This window comes from Narcine bancroftii, chromosome 2 (genome assembly GCF_036971445.1).
Source record: "Narcine bancroftii isolate sNarBan1 chromosome 2, sNarBan1.hap1, whole genome shotgun sequence".
NCBI classification, from domain to species: domain Eukaryota; kingdom Metazoa; phylum Chordata; class Chondrichthyes; order Torpediniformes; family Narcinidae; genus Narcine; species Narcine bancroftii.
The window spans coordinates 105,339,624-105,360,251 of record NC_091470.1 but is presented as its reverse complement, the minus strand read 5'-3'; the positions used below and the strand labels follow the sequence as shown (position 1 = coordinate 105,360,251).

Below are 20,628 nucleotides of genomic sequence, written 5' to 3'. Positions count from 1 at the left end.
GGTTTTCTTGGACTCTTTATTTACTTTCTGTTACCTGTCTGCGCAGGGGGATGCTCTTGGCCAGCTTGTGGACGGCCAGCTGGCTGTTGAAATCCGGCTTCTTGGCTGTGCTCTTCATGCGGATCACAATGGCCGTCACCACCATGCAGGACGTGAGGAAAGCTCCCGTGCAGTAGATGATGATCTCCAGGTAGACCGGGGACGACAGGGTGGAGGGCTTGTCCTCCATCTCTGAGGGCGGGTTGGAAGAAGAGCTCATTTAGCAAAGAGATAGAGGCAGAGAGAGAGATAAAAAATGCAACCTCCAGTGCAAGGTTCACAATGTCACAGAGCAATGGTCACACGGCAGATCAGCATGCACCAGATGCAAGCTTGCTGCAATAGATGTTCAGCCTGTTAACGGATGACCTCCCCACCCCTTCCCTCACTTCTCACACATGCAAGATATCGTGTGCTGCCATATGTACTGACGGGACGGTCTGATTGGGGTGGGATGATGCTCCCTGGCCACATTAATTCCAGCGGTTCCTCAATAGCCTTTGATCTCCCGTTTTATTGCCGATCCCTCTTCCCCACCTTTCCCTTCCCAACAGCGCGTGACAAGATCAGGGGCAACTAAGGATGCTGGGCTTCCCCACGATAACACCAAGGCATGTAAGGGGAGCTTGATGCTTGGGGCTGGCACTAGGCAGCTAACTGGCCTGTGCTTGCAGCTCTGATGGACGTGAAAGGATTCACTTGTGGATTCAACAGCGATGAATGAGTATTGGTCCAAGGAGCGCAATTACCTATGTTCTTCCCTTCCAGCAAAGGACCTGAGCAACTGATGATGATGCAGTGCAGCGTGATTAACATCAGAGCCCAGTGGTTTGCCTTTAGGTCCAGGCATGCTCCTCTGCAGTGACGCTACTGGGAAAGAACGGAGCTGTCCCCTCAACCGTGCTCTCTCTGGAGACCAATCACAGGGGGGCAGGATGCAATCCAAAGCTACTTCTGCCGAGAAACCCAGGAGATGGGAGGTGAAGGTGATGTAGAGGGGGGCCAGGATGCACTGCTCACTCCCCTAGGGCGTCGAAACCTGAAGATGTGGAAACCCGGCACTCGTGACGGGCAACTGCTGCCTCTTCCCCATGCTGTCTGCCCAGTGGCCAGATTCACCCCCAACGGTGGGGGGTCCAGGGTTCAAGAACAGCTTTAATAAATTATATCGAGTCAGCCGTGAGAACAAACAGGAGACTGTACCTGAAAGCGGGAGGGGGGGGATCCAGCCCTGTGAATCGAACTTTGCAATGAGAGACTATATATATATTCTTTTAAATTTCACCCTCAGTAAAGAAGCACACTGAACATGTAAGATTCGAAATACGAGACGGTGCGAAATGCAAGCTCCTGCCCTCAACAGCCCAACTCCCACCCCCACCCTCCCATCAAGCCTTGCTGCAGGTGACAACGGCCCAACCCGGAACATGTGAACAGAAGCAAACGCTACAGGTTAAAGGGCCCCCTTTAGAGGGATTCACGTTCGGCAAGTGTGAGAGACGCCGCTGATAATCCGGGAAGATTAGCCCATGCCACACCCTGCATGGGAACTTCCCCCCTGCTGCCAATTATCAGGTCTTGCCAACGTGCCATTGATTGCCACTTCCAGAGGAGCAGAATGGCATCAATCGGGCATGCCCAGGAATCGGGTATGCTTGCAGGAAGCAGGTCAGTCTGCACAGAGAGCATGCAAAACAAAACCTCAACGAACTAAAGAAAACGCATTTGATTTTTTTTTTTTACCCAGCAAAAGCCACACACGCTTCAAGACAGGGGAATTCACATAGTTTAAGAGCTCAAGCCAAGGACTGAGCGGTTGAGGACATCGAGCCCCCTTCAATGTGGGTGGAGTAACCCAGCACTGCCCTGGTGACCTGCCCGCCTTGAAGTTTGCGCACTGCTTCTTGAAGCAAGGAGCTGTTCATGCTGACAGGTGCCTGAACGCACCAAACACAGTTCGATTGTCCCCTGTGAAAACTTCCAGAGGTTTATATCTCAGATTTGTGACAGGCTCAGGGTTTTCAGTGACAATGCAAAAGTCTCAACTCCTTGCGGTAACACCTAAGGGTTTTTTTTTAATTTGGGAAGTTCTCTGCCAACACAGGAGTCTCCCACCAGGACTTTTATAACACTACTGAAACTTTTCAACTGCTTGAGGATTTGATGATTCTCAATTCTAAACCCCCACAGCATATGCACTCTTTAAGCAAGCTACGTCAATGCCGCGGAGATATGATCAGAACTTGGGGCCACCTTCACTTCCTTGGTCAGAGTTTCCAATCTCCATTTACTCTTAGGCCAGAACTTGTTAAATTCCAGCCTGGCTTTCAGTGGTGATTTAGTCCAATAATTTGCCGAGGAATGCTGAATCTTCACTGTGACCCCCAGCGGTTATGGGGAAAGGAAATGAATTTTGGAGCTACCTGTGATGCAAATTGAACAGGGCAGAGATCCAACAGGCTGAATGGACTTGCCTGCCATTTTTAAGGCAGGGTTTAACCATGTTTTACAGACAAATTGAATTCACATCTATGGGCATTTTTCAATACATAAAGAGGTGGGGAGGGGGGGCGTGGTACTTCTCTGGTGTGTGAATATCAATCGCCCAAAGGATGACTGAATCATTCAGTAGAGGCTTGAAACCCAATGGACAACCCGATTATCCATTGGAGGATTGGACCAGTCAATGGAGGCTTGGACCACCCAATCGACAATTAAATTATCCACTGGGGGCTTGGACCAGTGAGTGGAGGCTTGGACCATCTAATGGACAATTGAATTATCCACTGGAGATTTGGACCAGTCAAAGGAGTCTTGGACTACCCAATGGAGTCTTGGACCAATGAATGGAGTCTTGGACCAATGAATGGAGGCTTTGGACCAATGAATGGAGGCTTGGACCAATGAATGGAGGCTTGGACCAATGAATGGAGGTTTGGACCAATGAATGGAGGCTTGGACCAAGAATGGAGGCTTGGACCAATGAATGGAGGCCTGGACCATCCAATGGAGGCCTGGACCATCCAATGGAGGCTTTGTCCAGTCAGTGGAGGTTTGGAGCATCCAGTGGAGGACTGGACCATCCAATGGACACCACCTGCCTGAGGGATACGTGGATAATCCAGTAGACACCTGAGACTTTGGACTTTAGCTGACTGATCTTTAACACACATCATCAACATCGCCACCCCCCACTCACCCTGCTTCACGTTCAGTGAGCAATGAGATAGGTGCCCACAGGTTAGAATGTGAGCCCATGGGGTGCAGGGCAGAATCTTGGGGCACGATGCCATGAACTCAAGCAACCTCCCCCTGGAGCATGGCTTACTTGGAAAGCAGCCCGTTTTCTGAAGTGAACCCAAACTACGACTGGGAAATGTCATCAGTCCTTTAGATCTCCAAGGCAGTGTTGGGGGGGTGGGGAACTGACCCACAGGATCCACTGCAAGGCATGCTGGGCTAATTGTGGGAAATGCAATTTGCAAAATAACAGATGCACTGTGCTGACTTCCTACCAGGGAAAGATGACTTTCTACCAGGGAAAGATGGCTTTCTACCAGGGAAAGATGGGGAAATAACAGACGTGCTGTGCTGGCTTCCTACCAGGGAAAGTTGGCCGTAAACGGATGGTAATTTTTGGGAACGATTTCATTTTGTTTTTCTTAATGATTCGCTCCCTCTTTAGAAGCAGTGGATAACACTCTGGCTTTTGCTTGAAGTGTTAACAGAAGAGAAAAGAGCAGTATGTACCTTCAAGAACTGTCAACCATGCAGAGTGATGGGAAATCCCAATAGAATTACCCGCCAAGCACGTATACTGCCCTGCATCCTCAAAAGTAACATTCCGTAAATAGAGAGCCTCCATTTCTTTATCCGTTGTATTAACACCAGCCGTCTAGAAGAAAAAATGGAAGCACACAGGACAAGCAGACGAAATGAGAACTGTGGAGAGACACAGCCGGAGAAACCATCTCATTAGCCTCACTGGTCCACCCGCCGAGGTGGGGGGCCCATGGGCTTTGTGTCGAAAGGACACCTGGTTCACAGGTCTCCTTCCAGGACTCAGGAGTCCATACCTGCGCTAAGAAGGAAAAAAAGGTCTTCAGTTATGTGTTAAACCCGCCACCATTTTGTTTGACCAAGCCCATCTCCACATGCGAGCGATGGACCTCATGGAGAAAATGGACCCACAATGCACCAGGAGTTGTCGGGGGGGAACAGGGGAGAAAGGAGAGAGGAAACAACAGGTTGTGCGGGGCGGGGGGGGGGGGTTTACATCACACAAAGGGTTAAAAGGAAAGGCAAGGCAAAGAACAGTGTTGAGCGGCTCAGGTAAATTCAGAGGAAGAAGGCGAGGGTTAGCTCCTGATACTTTGGGATTTTGAGATGGAGTTTCATTCCTTCCGTGGAGTCACGCCACTTTGGCAAGCAAGCACCACCACCTCTCTGACTCCCAGCATTGACTTGGACCCAGGAAATATGTGCCACGCACTAGCACGGTGGAGAAACTCAGCCGGTCACGCAGCATCCACAGGAAGTAAAGGGCGACTAAGGTTTCGGGACTGGGTCCTTCGACAGGTACAAGGAAAAAGTGGCAGGTGCCTGAAAACGCAGGGGGAGAGGAGACAGGAGGTGAGGAGGGAGGATGGGGCAGGGTGGAGATGGGTGAGGAGGGAGGAAGGGGCAGGAGGAGAGGGGAGAGGAGGGAGGAAGGGGCAGGATGAGAGGGGAGAGGAGGGAGGAAGGGGCAGGGGGAGAGGGGAGAGGTGGTGAGGAGGGAGCAAGGGGCAGGGGAGGGGAGGTGAGAAGGGACGGGGTGGGGGAGAGGGAAAGGAGGGAGGAAGGGGTAGGGGAGAGAGGAAGGGAGGAAGGGGCAGGGGAGGGGAAGAGGAGGGAAGAAGGGGCAGGGGAGAGGGGACAGGAGGTGAGGGAGAAGGGGCAGGGGGAGGGGGAGGCAAGAAGGGATGAAGGGGTATGGGGAGAGGGGAGAAGAGGGAGGATGGGGCAGAGGAGAGGGGAGAGGTGGTGAGGAGGGAGCAAGGGGCAGGGGAGGGGAGGTGAGAAGGGACGGGGTGGGGGAGAGGGAAAGGAGGGAGGAAGGGGTAGGGGAGAGGGGAAGGGAGGAAGGGGCAGGGGAGGGAAAGAGGAGGGAAGAAGGGGCAGGGGAGAGGGGACAGGAGGTGAGGGAGAAGGGGCAGGGGGAGGGGGAGGCAAGAAGGGATGAAGGGGTATGGGGAGAGGGGAGAAGAGGGAGGATGGGGCAGAGGAGAGGGGAAAGGAGGTGAGGAGGGAGGAAGGGGCAGGGGGAGGAGCACGGGCTAACAAGCAAGTGGTCATGGGCAGATACATGTGGGAGGGTAGAAGAGATAGGGGGAATGGACAGAGGATAGCCCCCTGATAGAAGCTAGAAGGGAATGGGTGAGGAGCTGAAGGAAAGGAGTCAGGGAAAGAGAGAGACTCAAGGGAGAGGGTTAATGGAAACTGAAGAAAATGATGTTAATGTTGTCTGTTTGGAGAGTGCCAAGACGGAATATTAGGAATTGCTACTCCAGTTTCTCCGGTGTTTCCCCTTTTCTTCCCATAGATGCTGCGTGACCTGCTGAGTTTCTCCAGCCCTTTTGAGCACTGCCCTCAACCCCAGCATCTGCCGACTTTCTTGTTTAACTCGAGGAGCTACATGGGGTCTTTGGCCCCGACAGCTTACCCTCCACCTCGCATATCCCAGGAGGTCACCTCAAGACTTTACAGTTTCTGTGAGCTGGTAGACTGTGGACGATGGAGAGTTGGGAAATTCTGGGAGCTCCCTTAATTTGGAAGATGGAAATAAGCACAGGAGTTGGCCCTGTGTCCTGTTCCACCAACCAATCAGATTAAGGCTGGTCTTCTACCTCAAGGATTCTGTCTATTTGCCCCCCATGATCACACTGTTGGACAACAGTGAAGACTGAGTGAAGAGCGATCACGTTCTCACGTGACTAACCCTTGGAATTTTCTTCTCAGCTCTGTAGCCCCCCCAACAATAACCCCACCAGTCCTGGACATTCATCTCTTCCCTATTTGACCCTTGGCATTAAGGGTTTCGTTGGAGCAGAATTAGGCCATTCGGCCCATCTAGCCTGCTCTGGCACTCGAATCATGGCTGGTATATTTGTACTCTCAACCCTATTCTCTAGTCTTCTCCCCCTAACCTTCGATGCCCTCACTAATCAAGGACCTGTCAACCTCCGCTTTAAATCCACCTAACAACTTGGTGTCTGTAGCAATGAGTTTTACTGCCCTCTAGCCAAAGAAACCTGTCTCTGTTCTGTAGGGACGTCCTTTTATACGGAGGCTGTGAAGTATTGCCAGGGGTGGTGCGGTTCTTTGCAAGTTGTAGAACTTTGATGCCTCATTAATGGAGGTTTGGCCAATTCAGCTACCCTGGAGATTTCACCAGTCAAAGTCACAAGCAGCACAGAGACTGGAACATTCTTTGTGGGGTGGGGGGGGGGGGGGGGGGTAGAATTCTATGCAACTTTCCTCCCAGGGCTTCTGTTGGGCCCACAGAAGGAAAGGAACATTCTCGTGTCACGTTGCAGCCATGTAATTTTAAAAAATTTTAATTTAGAGATACAGGTCCTTCCAGCAAAGTACACCAATTAACCCACAAACCCTGTATGTTTTAAAGGGTGGGAGGGAATCTGGAGCACCCGGAGGAAACCCACGCAGACACAGGAAGAACATACAAACTCCTTACAGAGGATGCTGGATTTGAACTCAGGTAGCTGGCATTGTTATAGTGTCGCGCTAACCGTGCCACTACATGACAACATCGAGATGACCCCTGTGTGTCAAGCTTCTCATTGGAATCAAGATGCCTGGAAACAGGCCCTTCAGCCCACCGAGTCTGAACTCACCCATTTATATTCATCCCATTCTATCTGCCCCAATTCCCTTGAACTCTCCCTGATCCCCTGCACACTGGGGGCAATTCTTGTTCACCTGTGGTGGCTTCTGGCCTTACAGTGCTTTGGGAGAGAGAGAAAGCGTCATGGGCTTGATCTACCGTAAGGGTTGCTCTGAACTACTTCCTGCTCTTCTCCAGCACACAAAAGACAACCAGGCCCAACTTGATTTGACTCTGGTAATCCTTGCACAATTAACTGAAGGGTGAAATAGCCCCCAACCAAATGCCCTTTGAGGCAGGGGACACTCATTTCAAGAACGCTGGGAAAATAATCCAATGAGGGGTGGATTACATTAAAGGCACACACGTGCAAATTTAGTCAAAGGTTCTAAACGGGCAAGCCACGTTCTCATCCCTCACCTGGTTAGATTGAAGGAATGACTTGCTTCCCATTTCCCCAAACTGTGACTGAGGTATATGTTCACTATGGCCATAAGGAACTGGTTGGAACGAAGTTGCCCCACAGTAGGTGGGAGAGAATCTGTCTCGCAGAACTCCTGGACCAGTAGCAATTACGCTAGCTGGGATTTATCCAAGGGCTTTAGTTGCTTCCAAAGTGAACCAGGGTCGCACTGCGTTCGAGAGGGAGGAGAAACAGGTGAGAGAGAGAGAGAGAGGCAGAGATCGAGAGAAAACAGAAGGCAGTGGGATCCGGCCATCCTTGGGAATTGTGGGCATTTTTCCATGTTTATCATTGGGTTTGCAGATACACAGCAGAAATAAAAAGGGAAAGAACCAAGCCTTATACCACCATTATAGAATGGAATAATTCACCCACTCCTTTTCAAGACCAGTTAGCTCTTCCTAGCCCCATTCTGTGAGGTGTGTTCTGGCTGCGGCGTTTACCTTCCAACTCTGGGCTGGTTACCGTGAGCCATGCTGATTGATTGGCCTCACCAATATAATTGGAAACTTTACAAATATACTGTCCGCTGTCAGCTTCAGTCACATTGAACAGAGTCAGCAGTTCCGCATCCGAACTATTAATCCCCGAATGCTAGAACAAATCAATGAGAGAACGTTGGTAGGACCTGTGAACAAGAGACTTCAAATGAAACACATCGCGGGGCCTCCCAACACTGACTGGTCACCTGGCAGGGGAGGGGGCAGACCCTCTCCTTGCCTCTTTTTTTGGTGGAGTTGAGTTGGGAGGGATTGTCTGCAGGGACAAGTCATGGGCGAATTAATCAATGTTATCAGAGGACAATTGAGAGAGAGAGATCCCCCCCCACATGTGACTGCACTCTTCCCAACTTAAAGAACTCAGCGGGGCACCCTTCGTTTCGATGGCTGGTACACAAGGTGGCTGCCAAACAGGGTACCAGGGACGGGGAGAAATGTGTCTTCACCATGGCGCCCATCTGTAGCATAGACTGGGCAGACCAGCCCTTCCCGTTGAACTCTCCTTTGAGCAGCATTTAAGAACCTTACTCATGGTGAAGAAAATGTCACATTAACACTGTTTCTCTCTCCACAGACGCTCCCTGAGTGTTCCCAGCATTTCCAGAAAGTTCTGGGCCTGGATTCACACGTAGCCCAGACTGGCTACAAACCTCCTCCCTCAAAGGATATGAGTAAGCCAGATAAACTACTAGCTTTATGGAAGCCATTGGATTTATTAGTTACCTGGATTTAGGTTGTGGGGACGTGCTAAGAATTCACTTATTGGGATTGAATTCTGACTAACACTTCAGTAACTTAAGCAGTTGACAATCCTTCCTGTTGTAAGATATTCTGAGGTCATATTTAATTTAAAAAAAGATTGTTGGGTTATTGGTGTTGGAGTCCGTGGGTTTTTCAGTAGTAGGGGAGTTGTGCCTGTGTGGACAAATGTCCTGGTGTGTCCGAGATGTAGTCCGCTGTCACTTCAGAGACCCGACACTGACGTGGGCTCCACAGATCGTCTCTTTTGAGTGAGATGAAGTGTTGATTAAAGGAATCGTCAGTGGTTCTGGGACAGGATAAAGAGGGGCATGCAAAGGGTTGCCTTGGAGCTGGAGACGAGTGGAGGGCATGCCCCAGCAGTGGAGGGGGGAAGGGTGTCACATCTGATGCTGTGTGCACTCAGGAACCCCCACCTTGTCTTAAAAGCACACCGGGCTTCATGCTGGGGGCGAAGATGGCCCCCGGAAAGTGTCAACACCCTGAAGGGGAAACAAAACCAGAGTCTGCATGACTTATCCTCATTGCCCAAAATAGAGCAAGTGCCCCTGCTGTCGATATGGAGAGAGAGAGATGTCTGCTTTTTCCAGCATTAATAACACAATGCTGGAGAAACTCAGCAGGTCAAACAGTGCACACTGAGTTTCTCCAGCATTGGGTTTTCAACTTGATCATGGTGTTTGCAGACTTTTGTGTTTTACTCTTAAAGGTTTAATGCTAGGGTTTGGAGGTCACAGTAATTTGGCACGCTGATAATACTGGACAACGAAATTTCACTTCCTGAACACTTTTGGGTGTGTTTTATAGATTTGGGGCTCCTGATCACAAACATCCTATCACATACCACTTTTTAAATATAACCTATTTTTTGAGATTTCCTGTCATATTCAAAGTCTATTCAAGCGAACAAAACCATGAAGTGCCGTATGACATTGAAACTTCATGTTCTGCATTCGCACTTGGACTCCTTCCCTGTTGATCTTGGTGCTGTCAGTGACGGACACGGTGAAAGGTTTCACCGGGACATTGAGACCATGGAAAACCAGTCTCAGGGCAACTGGAATTCATCAATGCTGGCCAACTATTGTTGGACACTGACATGAGAGGCATCAGATGCTGAGTTCAAATGTAAATCAGCGTCAAAGCATTTTTAAGTCAGTTGAACTAATGCAACACGTCAGAATCATGATGCGATTAAACATGTTAAATTCAATACGTTAATTTAATGTTTCTCCAACTTCCTATGCGATATGGCATATCTGAAATTATCTTCATGTTCAGCTTGAAGTTGACCATCGTAATCCTCAATTTATTTTCAGGAAGAAAACCTTTTGAAAAAATTATTTTCTTTCAACTCGCATCCCACTTTAAGTATTCCCTATGCCATAGGTGCTCTGTGATTAGTAAGGGGTGGCTTAAGGTGGGATGTGAGCAGGAAGAAACAGTTTGAAAACCACTGTTTTAATCATACCTAGTTGACTCATTATGTGCAAAGTCTCATAACTCCAAAGGAAATGGCCCAATGTCAATTTTTCTCAAAGCAAAATATTTCAGTAACAATTGGGTCCAGAGCAGTTCTCAACCTTCCCTTCCCAATCACATCCCACCCTTAAGCCATCCCTTACTCATCACAGAGAACCGATAGCAGAGGGATTACTTAAAGAGGTGTGTGAGTGGAAAGAAAAAAGTTGAGAACCACTGGGTTAGATTGGTGTGGAGAAAGATTTATACAGGTCGCCACAACATGGTGCTGCAATGTTCTATGTAATGGTCATTCAGCATGGAAACAGGCCATGCAGTCGATGCTGACCCATGGACATTCATGTGTTTTAACCATCCCCATCTGTTTCCCACCTCATCTATGCCAAAGGTGTTGGCTCAGGACTTACCTTGAGCACCTGGACGTAGGGGGAGCCATCGGGGCCCATTTTGCTGCCGTTCACCTTCACATGCTTCAGCCACTGGATGTGGGGCTGGGGGTCACTGTAGACCTTGCAGACAAACTCGACATCGCTGCCCACCGTAACGGTCTTGTTGGCAGGGAGACCGGCCTGCAGGATGGGTCGGTGAGGTGACCGTTCTGGGAAGAAGGAGAGGACACTGGTTGAAGGTGGATGGTGGTGGTGTGGAACCTCCCACACTGGTCCCCCCACTGCAGACCATGCGATGAAGATACAACAGGCCCCCCTTCTGTCTTCCATCAAGGCTGCCTGCCATGGGAACAAGCTGCACTGTGCTCCAGCAACTGTGAGAGCCCCCCTACCCCTCCATGAACTGGCACTGAGAGGCTTGTGGGGGCTGCCACTGCACAGTCCCCAACTTGGGATGGTCAGATTTCAGATTTACTGTCAGAGTACAAACATGACATCACATATATCCCTGAGATTCTTTTTCCTCCGGGCAAGGCAGAATTACCACCCATTGGTAGTGCAAAAAAACTACACAATGTACACATATAAACAAATTTAAACATCTAACAATACAGAGAGGAGAAAAAGAACAAACAATAAAGAGTCCTCAATGGCCCCTTTTGCACAGAGAGCCCACTAAATTGGTGTGTCAGCGAGCCCAGTTTAAAGACAGATCGGAGCGTTCACACTGAACCAAGAGGGACCTGACGTCCTGGTGCAAAAGGAGGCGGGACCTGCAGCGTCAGTGTCCCGGAAAGGTGGACAAACCTTTTTACACAGGAGCCGACACGAAAGACATCGGCTCTGATACGACTACCTTGGCAGGTAACACGCAGGATGAAAATGATCCTCCCCCCCCACCCCGCCGTGCTCATTGCGTTCATGCAGGTAAGTGAAATGGCAAAAGGGGCAGTTAATTACCAGTGTACAAGGGCTTCCCAATTGACCATGTTGTGTTGCAGTCGCGTACTTCGTCGGGAGTGGTGCCGGCCACCGCTGATGATGTAAGAGATGTGACGCACATGGGTTACAGTGCGCGGGTGTGTTAAGCGTCAGTCTATGGGTGAAGGATCTCGGATGCAGGAGGGGGAGAGTGAGAGTGTCGGGATCACCCGTGTGGCAGTGAGTCAAAGGGAAAGTCAGAGGATTTAGCTGGGTGGTGTTTGAGGAGTTGAAGAGGGCAATGTTGGATAATAAAAGAGAGTTGACTTCATGGTGAGCTGAAAGAAATGAGCGAGTGCATTCTTTGTTTGTTTCTATGCTGTGGTAAATCAGTGTCATTACAGTTGAAGAATCTGATAGAGGAGGGGTAGCAGCTGTTTCAAGTCTTGTGGCACCTATATCTCTTTCCTGATGGGAGCAGTGAGAACAGAGCCAGGAAGTCCTTCTGCAGACTTTTGCTCAGGCCTCATCTTGGCTCCAGCTGTCATTGTTGGCAGCTGAAGGCAGGGAGAGTGGGGTCATGGACAGATGAGGCGTAGGAGAGGGGCAGGGGACAGAGATGGTGGAGATGGGGAGAGAGATGCATGGCATTGTAAGCTGTGTAGAGGCTGTTAAGAGTGTGCAGGGTGACTTGGACAGGTTGGGTGAGTGGGCAAATGCAATATAATGTGGATAAGTGTGTGGTTATCCACTTTGGAGGAAAGAATGGGAGGGCTGAGTACTATCTTAATGGTATCCAATTAGGAAAAGGGGAGATGCAAAGAGACCTGGGTGTCACTGTGCATCAGTCATTAAAAGTGGGCAGGCAGGTGCAGCAAGCAGTAAAAAAGGCGAATGGTATGTTGGTGTTCACATCAAGAGGATTCGAGTACAGGAGCAGTATAGGGCCTTGGTGAGACCTCACCTGGAGCATTGTGTTCAGTTTTGGTCTCCTTACCTGAGGAAGGACATCATTGCCATGGAGAGAGTGCAAAAAAGGTTTACCAGGTTGATACCAGGGATGGCGGGACTTGCCTATGAAGAAAGGGTAGAACGACTGGGCTTGTTCTCGCTGGAGTTTAGATGATTAAGAGGAGATTTAATAGAAACGTTCAAAATTATTAAGGGATTTGACAGGCTAGATACAGGAAGATTGTTCCCAATGTTGAGCAAGTCTAGAACCAGGGGTCACAGTTTAAGGATAAAGGGGAAGTCCCTTTAGGACTGAGATGAGGAAGAATTTTTTCACTCAGAGGGTGGTGAATTTATGGAATTCTCTGCCGCAGGAAGTGATTGAGGCCAGTTCCATAGCTATATTTAAGAGAGAGTTAGATTTAGTACTTGTGACTGGGGGATCAGGGGGAATGGAGAGAGAGCTGGAACAGGGTACTGAGTGGATGAACAGCCATGATCAAAATGAATGTCGGTGTCGGCTTGAGGGCCAAATGGCCGACTCCTACACCTATTTTCTATGTTTCTATGCAAGGACAGGGAAATGGAGGGAGAGAGGGGAGGGATAAGGGAAGTTGGAAAGAGGAGCAAGACAGATGGAGAGAGGAGGTGGGAAGGGAATGGGGTAGCGGGGACAGTGGGAGTGGACCAAAAAGCTGCAGAGAGACAGAAGCAGGAAGAACTGGTTCAAAGACAGATCCACTGGATAGGCAGAACCAATTTGCCTGCAGAATCCGTTCACAGGCAAGGGGTATAACAGCCCTAAGCTTTGTCTAAAAACGACTTCTTCATGAACGCAGAAGTAGACATGGTCGAAGTTCGATGCCCTTCCTAAAGGATGTATCTCTGACAGCATGACTCTCTCTCTCTCTCTGTTATGCACTGGGGATTGGGAAACAGATTTGAATGCACTGCCCTTCCGATCCGTGGCATCTGAGCCTTGGCAGACAGGCGACCGTGGCAATGCAGAGGCAATGAGTTGTAAACACTGATGAACTGGAGATCGGGGGCGGGAGGGTGGAGAAGGTGAGGAGGAAGCTTCTTGTCTGATGAATATAAGCAGAAGCAGAAATAAACCTCGAGCAATAAAAGGGGTCCTTGGAAACACAAGCCCGGCCAGACATATACACAAAAGCATCCTTTTTCGAAGCAAGCTGCAAGTGATCCATCAAGGATACAAAATAAACACCACAGCTGATTCATGGAGAGGGAACAGTCAAAGGTCAAACCAAACAAATATAGGTCTCGCAATTGAACAGAAAACTCATCTTCCCTGCATTTAATCAGCATCGCAAATGCGCAGTTTGGGCAAAGAAGTCTTCACTTTAGAAATGCAATCAAATTCAGTTTTATTTTCCTCAGGTATTCTGTTTACCCAACACAACAATGGCATCGTAAAGAAAGCACGTCAGCGCCTCTACTTCCTCAGGAGTTTAAGGAGGTTTGGCATGACACCAGAAACCCTGGCAAATTTCTACAGATGTGCGGTGGAAAGTATGCTGACCGGCTGCATCACGGTCTGGTATGGGGGACACCAATACTCTCGAGCGAAAAAACCCTGCAAAAGGTAGTGGACACAGCCCAGGACATCACGGGTAAAAACCCTCCCCATGATCAAGAAAATCTACAGGGAACACTACCATCGTCAGTGGATCCACACCACCCAGCACATGCTCTGTTCTCACTGCTGCCATCAGGAAAGAGGTATCGGTGCCACAAGACTTGCACCACCAGGTTCAGGAACAGCTGCACCCCCTCCACCATCTGACTCCTCAATGACAAAGTCAATCAGAGACTAATTTAAGGATTCTCACTTGTGCACGTAATTATATTTTCTCTCTCCCTGTATTGCATGGTTTTGTTTACATTTAATTGTGTGCAGTTTTTTTTTCACTGCCAATAAGTGGTAATTCTGCCTCGTCCACAGGAAAAAGGAATCTCAGGATTGTATGTGATGTCATGTATACACTCCGACAGTAAATTGAAAATCTGAATCTGAGGTCCTTACGGGAGGGAGGTGCGCGCTGACCCCTGCATGGTTGCATTTACGTGCGTTCACTCGATGCCCCCAAACTGCTGGAGTTGAAAACAACCGGCCGGATCATACAGCAGGACGGTGCTTCACACTTCCACGTCCCGGCTCGCCTCTGTCTTGCTCATTTCCCGGTAAGAGGGAGCCTGTCCTTTATTCAAGAACTGCATGGCGGGGGCCCACATTCTGCTGGCCTCAAGTGCCTTGTCCAACTGAAGATCAGATCATCGGCAGACCATCGCTGCCCTTTTCTGCCCACAGTTCTCCACTCGCTTCCTCTTTGATTCTTTTGCCAGTTATCCCAATGCCAGTATTAACAACACAAGACACATTTACCCACCTTGTAATACCACCCTCCTAGAGTCACATATTCAATCCTTATGCCCTCCAATTACATTAACCAAGCTCCAATTCTTTGTGTCAAAAACCTGCTGGTTCTAATTCCAGCCTTTCCTATTGTTACACACAGTCTCATTGTTGCACACCCCATCTCTTCGATACTCACATTGAAACACACATCAATATTATGCACTACCTGATCCTTATATCCAGTAAAACTCTGATTATCCGAAAAGGTTGGGACTGGGCCCATTTCCGATAAATGTCATTTTTTAAAAACAGCCCAGCAGCAACAACAAATCATCTGTAACAGTGTTTAAACAACAATACACAACAGGGGATGGCTTTTTAAGCATTAAAATAATGTTTAATTTGCACCCAAAAATTGCCGGCCACCTGCCCAAAGAGGTCCCCCTTGCGCCGGGAGCCCAAGGTCCCCGGTCAGTTCGGCTCCAAAACAATTTTGGATAAGTGAGGATTTTTGATTTGTTTCGGATAGCCTTATTTATCTGAGAACCCTATTTCAGATGATCGGAGTTGCACACTATTGCACGCTACTGCATTGTTACACACACCGTTACTCACTTGTTACACAGATTGTTACACATCACCCATTGTTGCACACAACCCCACTGTTACGCACACCAGTATTAAACACACCCTGAACGTTACACATCACATCCTTGTTACGTGAATCATTACAAATCACCCCAATATTTAAAAACATCAATTACACACTATCACAAAGTTATATGAATTGTTACACCCTATCATTGCACACAACCCTTTCATTACATGCAGCTTTGTTCCAGTCAGCACTGGGACATTGTCCTCTCCATTCAGGCCCAATTGACTCTGGTACACCACAGCACCAGGCCACAATGTAGGAAGGAAGCCAAGGTGGGCAATTAGGATGGGAGTAAGGGTCCTCAACTTCGCTGATGAAATTCAGTCACATGCAGTCATGCATTGTACATTCCACTTCAAGGCCAGCTTCCGTAATCAATTGCATTCATTCTACTGAAGCGAATGCCTATGTTCCTTACCAACGACATCCAACTGGTATGTGTGGTTGATGCTGCCATACGGATTGACCACTACGCAGGTGTAATTGGCTTTGTCTGAAGGCACAACTCCCTCCATGATGAGGCTCCAGTGCTGCCAGCGGACCTGTGAGAGAGGTGAACACAAAGGCAGCCGGGTTAACTTCGTGCCACTGGACCCAACAACCCTGACCCAGCCCCTGCTCGAGAGAGAAGGCTGCGGACACCTCCGAGGCTGATTTCACCTCATCCTCTTCGAAAGGGGAAGATCCTGAGCTTACACTGATCACGGCCGTTCAGATGGCTGACCGCTGCTTCAGACCCCAGTAATAATTGACCACTAACAGGAGTCATAAGCCATCCGAGACAAAGATGAGGAGAATTTTTGTTTCTCCCAGAGGGCGCCAAACCTGTGGAATTCACTAGCGCCGAAAACGGTAGAGTTGGAAACAGGCCCTTTGGCCCAACGAGCCCACACCCACCCGCGTGAGCCCCACCTGCCTGCGTTTGGCCCAAATCCCTTAATAGGAGGTGCAGAAAAAAAAAAATCAGGACTACCAGGCTGGGAAAGAGCTTCTCACTGCAGGCTGTGCAGGCAGGTAGAATTGGATCTTTTAAGAGGCTATTAGATAGGTAGACAGAACCGAGAAAAATCAGAATGGAAATTTATTGTCATGAACATGTAACAAAATTCAATGTTTTATGGCAGCATCACAGTGAAAACAATCGTATGAACCGGCTTACAAAAATAAATTAAAAAATGATGCACGAAACGTCAAAGTAAGGCAGTGTCTGTGGTTCTTTTTTCCCTTTTATTACTAGGAGCAGAGTGAAGAGGGCATGGTCTGGGCAGTGGGGGTCCTTAAGGACAGAGGTTGCTTTTTTAAATTTTATATTTAAGCTTTTTAAATTTAGACGTACAACACGCTAACAGGCCATTTCGGCCACGGGTCTCCACCAGCCAATTGCACCTACCACCCCCAGTACATCTTGAATGGTGGGATGAAACCTCAGCCCCCCCCAGGGTGCGAACCCACGCAGACACGGGGAGAACATACAAACTCCTTACGGACAGTGTGGGGTTCAAAGCCTCGTCCCGATCGCTGGCGCTGCGAAGGCATTGCGCTAACTGCTACGCCAACCGCGCCTGCCCACCGCCTCTGTTGATGTCCTTGATGGAGTGAAGTCTGGTGCCCGAGATGTTGCAGGTTAAGCTAACAACCCTCTGGAGCTTTTTTCCTGCCCAGAGTGTAGATGCCGCCATACCCAGGCAGTGATGCAACCAGTCAGAATGCTCTCCACGGTCCACCGAATCTCCTCAAACACCTCACAAAGGATAGCCTCTAACGAGCCTTCTTTGTGACTACCTCAACATGGAAGCTCCAGGACAGATCCTCAGAGATGTTGACACCCAAGAATTTGAGGTTCTTGACCCTCTCCACTACTGAGCCCTTGACAAGGACTGGCTTTTGACTCCTGAAGTCCACAATCATCTCCTTGGTTTTGCTCACGTTGAGTGCAAGGATGTTGGGAGTTACACCACTCAACGACCTGACCCATCTCCCTCCTGTACACTTCCTAATTGCTGTCTGTGATTCTGCCAACAAGTGGCAAATTTTCAGATAACAGATAGATAAAGTGGAGGGTTACGCAGCAGGAAATTCTCGGCAGTTGCCAGTGTAGGTTACCTAGGTTGGCACAACACTGTGGGCTGAAGGGCCTGTACTGTGCTGTAGATGTCTGTGTTCCATTCAGGACGCCTGTCATAATGGACAGCAACTCTGATCACCTCACCAAGGGAAAGGTGTAACTGCAGTTCCCAGGGTGCAGTGGGGTTATTAAGGATATCTCAAAGGCTGGAGAATTATACCCTATTTAGTTGTGCGTAAGTCATAATTTGCAGACCATTTTTAAATGTTAAATTTATGGGGTCGACTATTACATACTTTTGAGAGGGGTGAAATTCACGCCAGAATCCAAAATACTGTCTCAGTAGAAGAATGATCTCCAAACCAATAAAGAACAAAAAACACAATGAATTAAAGTAATAACAGTCTGTGCAACAAAGGACATGCCCTACCATGGAGGATGTCGGGACTGCGCCACTGGGAGTTCCGTGAGCCCGTGCTCGAGGCATCGGAGGTCTTGGTGGACAAGTCGCAAGAGCTGAGGCGCGAGTTCACGTTGGAGGCATCGGGAGCTCCTGCCTGTGGGCAGCGGGGGGCTGGGCTGAGAGACCGGGGTCAACTTTTACTCAAGATGGTAATTATGCAAAATATATATGAAAATTCCAAATTTCTTTTGCCAAAAATAGGGGTTGATTTTTATATGAAATCAACTTCTATGCAAGTGTATGTGGTGATTGTGAGGACAGTCTTGTTTACTCTGCAGTAGAAGAAACATTTAATTGTGGCGGGACGATCGGGAATAACTATCTTCACGGCGGATAGGGGTGGGGGGGAGGGATAACTAGGAGGCAGAAATCTGATATGATCAGACAGGATTTTAGTGGTTGCACCTGTGGACTGTAACCTAGAGCATTGGGGACTGGGAGCCAGGACCTGGAGTGAGCCTGAATAACTCTAATGCTGTTTCTTTTCACTCACATACCACCTTAAGTAATCGTTATGCCATACGTACTATGTGATTAGTAAGTGATTGCTTAAGGAGGTATGTGAGTGGAAAGAAACAGTTTGAAAACCACTGTTTTAATCATCTCTAATTGACTCGTTATGTGCACAGATTCGTAACTCCAAAGGAAATGGGCCAATGAGAATTTTTCACAAGCAAAATATTTCAGTAACAATTGGGTCAAGAGCAGTGGTTCTCAACCTTCCCTTCCCACTCATATCCCACTTTAAGCAATCCCTTACTAATCACAGAGCACCAATGTCATAGTTTGAAAACCACTGCTCCATTGAGTGGCTCAAGGCTCGACCCCATTGCCCTTTCCAGTGGGAGAGAATTGCATCACCAAGGATCTCTCCGCCAAGGTCCTGGGGGTTCCTGGAGCACTGGAGGCATTCACTTGAACACTTTAGCTCAAATCCAGCAGCCGCACCTACAGAACTGTGTGTGTGGCTGCGAGGAGGAGTGGCAGGTTGTTATTACAGGGTTATAGAGACCCAACCACACTATACAATGGGCATGAGGCTTTCAGTTTTACCAGCAGATCTGCAGAACCCTTCAGGACTCTAGATTGCAGACAGAAATTTAAATATCTCACTGACTCCGAGGAAATTAAGCTTGCCTTTGAAGAGTCTCCACTGTTGCCACGGCAGCTCGTCTGTGCATAGGAAGCTCCCAATGTGATGCTGATTAGATAAAAGCTTGAGAGATGTCAGCAGCGGGTTAGTCCGACATCACCTGCCTTTCAGGGAAAACAACCCCCCGATTAACCGAGTCAGCGCAGCACTTCGCGTCGTCTGCGATTGCTCGTCCCTGGAACGGGACCCAAATCCACAGCCTCCTTCTTCAAAGATTTGAGGGCAAGCCAGGAAGGAGGTTCACTGGCTGACCTCATTGAACGCTAGTCTGGAGCTGCAGCGAGTACAAGCAGGTGGAGGCTGAAAACATGACATTATAAATGACCACAAACTGCCAATGCACTTGTTAATCCACACGCTGCTCCCTCCAGAAGACTGCTTGACAGAGCTCCCAGCCTCCCGAGTTACAGCAGAATCAAAGTTCAAAGTTTCTCACAACGCTGGAGAAACTCAGCAGGTCCAACAATAACAAAAATAAAGATACATAACCAACGTTTTGGATTTGAGCTCATCACCTACACCTTTATGAAGGGCTCCAGCCCAAAAAGTTGGCTTTTCTCCAGTGTTGTGTTTTTACTTCAATCACAGTGTCTGCAGACTTTTGTGTGTTATTCAAAGTTCAAATTTATTGTCAGAGTATGTGCACATCACATACAACCCCAAGATTCTTTTTCAGCTGGCCAGATAGACTTTCTACTTATTGGTAGTGCAATAAACAGTACTTGAGACTCACATACAAAAGAGAGTAATGCAAACAAAGAAATTGCAAATTGACTGTGTCATATGGAAAATAAATATTCAATAATAAATTGTCATAATTTGTAATTGAATAAACCCAGATTTAGAGAATCATGGAGTTAAACAGCACAAAGCAGGCCCTTCGGCCTGTCTTGCAAAGCTGACTATCATGGCTATTTCTACTAATCCCATTCGCCTGAGTTAATTCTATGCCTTGCTCACTCGAGTACTTGTCCAAATGCCTCTGTTGTGACACAGAGGGTGGTGGGTGCAAGGAACAGGCTGCCGGAGGAGGAGGTTGACACAGGTATGATCACAACATTTAACAAACATGTGGATGGATCCATGGACAGGATCATTTTTGAGCAGGGGCGGCCAACCCCTGGTAAATATGCCAAAGTTAGCGCATCGAGGAGGCATGGTTAGTGCAGAGGGTGGCACGTTAAGCATTGAAGGAGGCCCAATTAGTGTAGACGGAGGCCCAATTCGCCTAGACGGAATCCAATTCCTCCTCCCCCAGGCCGTCACCCCCCCCAACTAAAACAAACACACACCTCTTTCTTCTCTACTCCATCCATATAACCATATAACCATTTACGGAGCGGAAACAGGCCATGTTGGCCTTCCAAGTCCGCACCGGTTCACTGATTTTGTGCGCCCTCTTCAGGCATTGGTGATTTTAAGTGTAGTGTATCTTTGAGAATTTTAACATCTATCCATTCCGCCTTTCCTCCTCCTCCCATTCGCTCTCAGTAAAAGGCCTAAGCCAACTACAACATGG

At 48.5% G+C, this 20,628-nt stretch overlaps 1 protein-coding gene across 5 annotated transcripts in view; it reads right to left on the bottom strand.

Annotated features, from left to right (window-relative positions):
* Positions 1 to 20,628, bottom strand: part of LOC138754069 (fibroblast growth factor receptor 1-like) — a 167,811-nt gene that overhangs the window by 35,742 nt on the left and 111,441 nt on the right. For 3 of the 5 annotated variants that reach the window (XM_069917822.1, XM_069917824.1, XM_069917823.1), the window contains 4 exons: positions 15,847 to 15,970; positions 10,537 to 10,727; positions 7,832 to 7,982; positions 35 to 231 (listed from right to left, as the gene is read on the bottom strand). In XM_069917822.1, coding sequence (XP_069773923.1) covers positions 35 to 231; positions 7,832 to 7,982; positions 10,537 to 10,727; positions 15,847 to 15,970 — 663 coding nt within the window. Of the gene's footprint in view, positions 1 to 34; positions 232 to 3,789; positions 3,935 to 7,831; positions 7,983 to 10,536; positions 10,728 to 15,846; positions 15,971 to 20,628 lie in introns of all 5 variants that reach the window. The other 2 variants (XM_069917825.1, XM_069917826.1) reach the window with 1 other exon arrangement.